The sequence below is a fragment of the Rhinolophus sinicus genome, chromosome X (genome assembly GCF_036562045.2).
Source record: "Rhinolophus sinicus isolate RSC01 chromosome X, ASM3656204v1, whole genome shotgun sequence".
NCBI classification, from domain to species: domain Eukaryota; kingdom Metazoa; phylum Chordata; class Mammalia; order Chiroptera; family Rhinolophidae; genus Rhinolophus; species Rhinolophus sinicus.
Genome location: NC_133768.1, coordinates 116276825 through 116284144, shown reverse-complemented (window position 1 = coordinate 116284144; position 7320 = coordinate 116276825). Strand labels below are relative to the sequence as shown.

At 45.6% G+C, this 7320-nt stretch overlaps 1 protein-coding gene across 1 annotated transcript; it reads right to left on the bottom strand.

Moving 5' to 3' along the window:
* Window positions 1-834: 834 nt before the first annotated feature.
* On the bottom strand, window positions 835-5182 carry GCNA (germ cell nuclear acidic peptidase). The gene is made up of 4 exons (XM_019747921.2): window positions 4089-5182; window positions 2819-2954; window positions 1790-1994; window positions 835-1488 (listed from the first exon to the last, which is right to left on the bottom strand). Exons 1-4 carry the CDS (start codon window positions 4176-4178, stop codon window positions 1206-1208), a joined length of 714 nt encoding a protein of 237 aa, XP_019603480.1. The 5' UTR covers window positions 4179-5182; the 3' UTR covers window positions 835-1205.
* Between the last annotated feature and the right edge of the window lie 2138 nt (window positions 5183-7320).

The following is a 7320-nucleotide window of genomic DNA, read 5'->3' as shown; positions in this document are numbered from 1 at the left end:
CCACCGTCATCACAAGGTCCTGAAAAGTGAAAGAGGGAGGGTCAAAAGTGATAAGGGGCGAGTCAGAGATGTTGTTGTAAGCATAAAATATTCTAAAATTCACAGAAATATAGAAACTAACTCAAACTATAATTTATTATCATAGGACATTTTATACCTTTATATATTATTCATATTTAATACAAGCAGCATTTAATACTCCAGTTGGGGGGACTTCCAGTCAAGATGGCAGAGCGGGTAAACTGTGCTCACCTCCTCCACAACCACATCAATTACAACTAAACTACAGAACAACCATCACTGAGAACCACCTGAAGAGTAGCCAAACAGAAGTCCTAGAACTAAGGACATGGAGAAGAAACTGGAAAAGATAAGGAAATGGATCCCCCCAGGGCGTCCCGAGTGGAACGCAGCCCTACCCACACCTAGATTTTAGCCCAGTGAGGTCTGCAGCAGACTTGTGACCTGCACAGTTCCAAGATAAAATGTGTGTTGTTTTAAGTCACTAAGCTTGTGCTAATGTGTTATAGCAGCCATAGGGAACAAATGCAACGTGATTCCAGTCTACACCTCAGATAGCTCCCAGACATGGAGGTGGAAGGGCTGCAGAAGTACTTGTGAGCAGTCACAAAAATCAAAGAAACCCAGGACGGAGGACACTCTTCCAGGCACATCCCAGACAGTGTCATACGTCCAGGGTCTTGGACAAATGACCCGAGGGTTTGTTCTGCTCTCGGCACACATTGTCAATAAAGAAACTTTGCTAACAAGTGAAGAGCAGAAAACATTTTATTGGTTTTTTTAAATTTTTATTAACAATAACATGGGCTCAAATGGCTTTGTTCAACGTCAAAGGCACCTAAGTTAACAATACATGTTTGTCTTTTCTTTCTAGGTAGGTGTGACAGGTTTCACCTACTGGCAGCCTTGCTTTTAAATGAACTGCTGCCTTTAGCATGTGTTCTCTTTCCAGCCTTACTCTCATTATCTCAAGTGACAACTCTCAGAATTTAGTTTCTCTTTTGCATTGTGTTCTACACGTTAAACTATGGTGTCTAAGACCCAAGGCGATCTGAAGGGCTTCCAAGGGCACAAAATGCTTAGCGTTAGAATCATTGCCTAAAGAACAATCATATTAACAACACGAAGCTTTAAAACAGACTTAAATTCTAATATTCATAACTTCACAAAACAAAGATATTTTTCTAAAACCTGTTTGCCAGTAGCGGATTGGGCCCATACAGCTTTTGTATTTGTTTCATGATAAAAAATTCCTGGCTGAGCGTTCTCATCACTTGCTTATGTTTGATCCCAGGTATCAGGTACTGAACAATGCTATAATTCTGCTGCACAAACTTAGCAAATGGCCTCACGTGGGGCCGTATGGGGGTGCCGTCCTTCCGAGTTAGCGGCACCAGGGACAGAGGCCCCTTGCACATGGCGCACATGAAGCGGTTGGTGTCTAGCGACTTGGTATAGCGGCCGAGCCTAACAGGGAAAGAGCACACAGCAGAGGAATCAGTCACTGTAACTCAGCCTCCTCTCCCCACGTCTGGCCTTGCGCCCAAAGCCAGACTTCTTGGGGGTCCTCAGAGAGGGGGGCACCAAGTAGTGGCAGTGGTTAGGCTGGCTCAAAATGTGGAGGAAGAGGGCATGGCAAGGACTAGAGAGCTTTTATCCCTCGAGTCAGAGTGCCACGTATGTGTACTTCCTAATAAAATCACTGAAGAGCCACTGGGAGACCGGAGAAAAAACATAATTGGAAAGAGTCTGCGGAGAAGGATCTCACCTGTATTTGCAACGAACACACTCGTAGTAAATCTTGTAGTTAATCTTATAGTTGTGGCAACGGGTGACCGTCGGCAGCTCCGGGTGCACCATGTTCGATTTCCTGGCATAATACTTCCATGCCTTACCATGCGCATCACGGATGCCATGGAGCAGCCAGGTGGCTGCGTGGCATAATTCATGGATCAAAGTGTCCCGGACTCGGTCTTGGGAGAATGAAGAGAAATCATCAGCACTGAAAGCAAATCCTTTCTGGTCTGCTACCTGACCAGCCCTAGACTCTGAACCCCCTAGACAGAAGCCATCTTATATATAAGCACATGCACACAGCCATGCATGCTATCATCCCGGGATTCTGAAAGTGAAAACTCCTACCCACATCAACCTGATTTTGTTTATGGCTGAGCCTTGGGTAATTGAGTCTTGTCGGAGCATCTCCGACTTGCCTGCTCATCTTTCTACAGGACGCTGCTAGAAATACATCCAGCCAAGATCTGGTCTCCACCCTCCAGGGATGTAAGTGGACAGGGTGGGGGGCAATGAACATGGCCCTAGGACTTGGTCAGAAGTGCCACGGAGAAACTGGGACCTGAACTGGGACCTTAACAACTGACTGAGTGTGCAAAAGCAGGAAAACCGCTCTAAGTATGAAGAATGCGAGCAAAGATTGAGGCCAGGAAAGTGTGTGGTCCCTCTTTAAAGCCAGTGTGCAGGAAGTATCACTGGAGCACTGAGAGCCAAGACTGGCCAGGGGTGGGCTGCAACGGCCTCGAGAGCTGGGCTTCCGGTACTGGCAAGCCCTTGATTTCCTGGCTGGAAGGTAATACAGTGGTGTGCGGGAGATGGGTGACTTGGATTCTCAGGGATGCTGACACATCCAATAGTAATGTCCTCGAAGCAACACACAGTAGGCCTGTCCACGCAGGAATGACAGGCAGACCTGTGACACAGGCTGCCGGACAATCACAGCGCCTGAAAGTCACTTAGCAAGCACTGTGTCTAAAGGAAAGGGCTGTGTTCCTGCCATCACCTGCAGAGTCGCAGACTTTCAAAGAAATCTGAATTGTACCAAAATTCTTGTTCAAATTATTTGGGTCGTGACTGCGGTACATGCCAGCAGTTCTCAGCATCTTTTTATTCCAGATGACATTTATTTTTGGCGGCATCTGAGAACAAGCAAGAAGAGTGAATCAGAAAGCAGTTCCAAGCAGACCCAAACATATTCACTCAAAAGTTTTGCAATTCTAAGCATTCTGGGGAGAATAAAAGCCCAGTTGAAGGCCACCTGGAGACAATGAACAGGCCAACAGGACACAGGGAGCCTGTTGAGAACCTGTGAGTGCAGGATTGCGCTCCCTTGCAAGGAAGCAAAGTCAGGGGCAGCCCAGGAGAGAAGTACAAGCCAGCTGACATAACCTGTGTCTGACAGTGGTGAGGCAGAATTGAAAATGCAACTCAGAACACTTATGGTTCCGCTAATCAGTCATCTGATGTAATAAAGAATGGAGAACCTTTAGAAAGATATAAGAACTTCCCTGAAAAAAGTTTCGTCACCAGAAACAATAGTCGGAAAAACCTGATGACTAGCGGGTCCCTGCCTCCAGATTCTCAGCAACCCAGTCCACACCCCCACACGTGACAAGAGTACTGCTCTTCAGCAGCCTTCTCATGTCACATCACATCCCTGATGCCTATTGATTTTAAGTTCCTCCAACCCGATTCCCAAGGCCCTCCATTATGTAGTCCTACACTATCAAAAAATAATGAGCTAACACGTATTGCTGAGTATGTGACAGACCCTGTTCTAAGCACTTTGGGTGTGTTAACTTATTTGGCCAAACAACAATTCCATGAAGTAGTCGGTACTATCATCGCCCCCATTTTATAGATGAGCAAACTGAGGCAAACAGGGGTTAAGTGACTTGCCCAAGGTCCTTCCCATTATTCTTCAACATGAACCTGCTCTTGCAGATAGTCAGGCCTCCACACATGTTCTGTCCCCCTCCCTGTTTTGCTCTCCCCTTACCAGCCTTCAGGAGGCATGGCAAGTTTCACTTCCTCCGTGGAATCCTATTTCCTACCCGCACAGGCTCTTGGTGATGTCTCCATCTGCTGCTCTCCTGTGGCAGTCCCAGTCTGTGCCATATATTCTAACCCACAAATGTTCTGTTTCTTTCACACGTGCACATCTCCTCTCCCCATCTACACTGACACATGTCAAGGGCAGGAAACACGCGGCCAGTACATCTGCACACCTCACAGCACCCAGCACAGGGCAGGGACCCAGTAAACGCTTCTACCTGATTATTAAAGACAGTCTCGTTCATCAGGATGTAGATTCTCTGAACCAGTTCATCCTTATTTTTGTTGAAATTCTTTCCAGAATACATCTTGGACTTTTCAATGTCACGGAAGAAACACCCAGGTATATTGCAATTGGAATTCCTGCAAAGGTAAAATCAACTGGGTTGCATATAGCTAAGGAAATAAATAGCAGAAATGCATACATACAAGTCATGTCAACAGAGACTTGGGAAACTTGCTGGCCCCTCTCCCTTCCAGCCTTCTATGCGGGCATTTCCCAAGGTTCCATTCATAGCCTTTTTCTCTTCAATCCTTGCATATTCTGAGATGTGAAGCCCACGCTGTCAACCTCTAGTGAGCCCACACCCGTATCTTCCTTCAATCCCCATCTCTCTCCTGAGAGGGTGTTCTGAGTTTACAATTGCCCGATGCAAATTTCCAACTGACTGACATGACCATGTCTCCAGCTCAATGTGTTTAATTATCCAACCTCTGTTCTAACAGGCTGAAAACATGAGTCATTTCTTAACTCATTTCTCCTTTGCCCTATATTCAATTAGGCACAAGGGCAGACCGCTATCTCGTCCCATCACCTCTTCCATCCAGCCCGTCCTTCCCACCCCACTGTCACCACCCTGGCCAAGTTCTTCTCCTCCCCTTCAGGCACTGATATTACAGCATCCGTCCATGTTCCTTACCTCCAGGCTATTTTTATTCTCATGCAACCCACATACATACCTCCAGATTAATTTTCCTAGGCCATGTTCCAATTATGTCCCCCTCTGGCCTTTCACGTACTTCTTGGCCTGGCGTTCAAGGCCCAGGTCAAGCTGGTCCTGACTTCTATTTCCAGCTGTCATTCCCATTCTGCCCCAAGTAGGCAACCTGAACATTCCCGGGGCATGAACTGTCATTTCCCACAGTTCATTCAGGCCTCGGTACAACCTATTTGCCTGTGGCCTAGAATGACCACATCTCCATCTCATTGAGAACCACCCATGTAGCATTTTATCATGTGCCAAGAACTTCCTCTTGCATTATCACAGTGAATCCTCAGAACCACCCTCCAAAGAAATGATCACCAGTCTTACGTTTTTGTTGTTGTTTTTTCAGTTTTTTGTTTTTGTTCTTTTTCTTTTTTTCTTTTTTTGATCATCAGGCTTAGATCTCCACTTTGCAGATAAGGAAACTGAAGCTCAGAGGTTGTAACTTACCCTAAGTTCACAGACACAGTGAATCTTCTGACCCAAATCTCACGGTCTTTCCATTAGACCATTATTGTTGCCCCATGTTTCAAGGCCTAATTCAAATGCACAAAGAATAATGCTGAGCACACATAGGACTCACACTTGTAATAAGTACTTATTGAACCTGAAACAGTTTTATCTTGGCTACAACAATCCCCAAGTCTAAAGAGATGAGCTCACAGAGCTTGAGAGAGAAAATAGGAATGAGCACAGGGAAGTGGGTTTCTGATTTAACAGAGATCTTGCTAGGACACTTATTAACCCTTACGTCACAAAATAAACCCAATGTGAGGTGGCTGAGAGTGAAAAAGTGGGGTGGGGAGAGGGAAAAAGTACCCGACCAGCCAAAGGCAGCTAAAGGAAGGGTATTCATCCCAAAGCCTGATATGGGTGACTAACATTCCTGCCTCAAATTACTTAGTTCTGAAAGCAAATTTACATCAGAAAAGGTGACAGATGAAGACACAAACCATCTGTAGAGCTCAGCTGAGAATGTGTTTGTGCTCACATCCAGCAGGCCTTGCGGCTTAGCAGACTTTCACTTCAATGTCTGCGCCATTGCATTGCAGGTGGAGCATCTCCACATCAGAGGAGTCAACAAGACTCCAAATGGGTACGTCAGACACCATGACACCAGTAAGCAGCCTACACAGGAACAAAGGTAAGCACAACAGGAAGCCTACAGACTGAAACAGGAAGTCCCGAGACAACAGTGAGGCGTCTAAACAGGCTAGCCTCCTTTGGATGGTGCACAGGACAATGGAAAGGGACAGCTTCTTCTTTCTTTTGTCATATTCTAGCCAAGCAACCTGGGAGCTACCCCAAACACACGTTCCTGTAAGCAAAGCAGCTGAAATATGTATCTAGGAATCTAGAGAAGAAACTTTGCTGAAAGGGGTTCCATCGAAGAGGGAACATGCCAGATGGCTATGAGCTGCCTCACCCAGTGTGGGGTACAAAAACAGAGCCCTTGTGCTCAGGTCCAAGTCGCTGTTGCCCCGTGCATCACACATCATTCTTCTCCCCCTAAGATGCATCCATTGTCCCAAAATGCAGGTAAAAAAATAAACGTACAGTCCAAACACGAGGTGCGATCAAACAATACAGTGAATGTTTAAATTAAAACATATATATTACAGTGAAAGACATATTGCCATTAATCCCTCTCACACACTTATCCCATCATTCTTGCCACTTTCTGAAGCAGTTCTGGAAGTCCTCTTTCCTGAGTGTATTTAGTTGCACTGTCATGGCTGCCTCGATGTCCTGAATCATTTTGACTTTGGGGAAGAGCCAGAAGTCGCATGGTGCCAGATCTGGTGAATAAGATGGATGAGGACACACCGTAATGTTTTTATTGGACAGAAATTGCCACATACCAGAAGTGATGTGTGACACACAGCGTTGTCACGATGGAGGATGATTATGGCACACTTTCAAACACACCTTCTCTCAAACATAGATCACGCCTGACTGACTGCACTGAACAAGTTGAAACTTGTCACACTGTTACTAAGGTTTGATCCACCGCTTCCTGTACTGAAGATCCCTGCCTTTCCGTTGGATGGCACTCGGCAGCAGCATTCACCGTATCTTTTGATCACAATGGAAAGGCTCCATGTCACACATCACTTACGGTATATGGCAATTTCTGTCAAATAAAAACATTATGGTGTGTCCTCATCCACCTTATTCACTGGATCTGGCACCGTGCGACTTCTGGCTCTTCCCCAAAGTCAAAATGACCATGAAAGGTAAACGTTTTGAATTGATTCAGGACATCGAGGCAGCCATGACAGCACAACTAAAGACACTCACGAAAGAGGACTTCCAGAACTGCTCCAGAAAGCGGCAAGAACAATGGGCTCTGTTCAAAGCGAGGGGGAATATTTTTAGGGCGATTAATAGCAATGTGTCTTTTACTGTAATATTGTTTAAAAATTTAAACACTCACCATATTTTTTGATCACGCCATGTATAT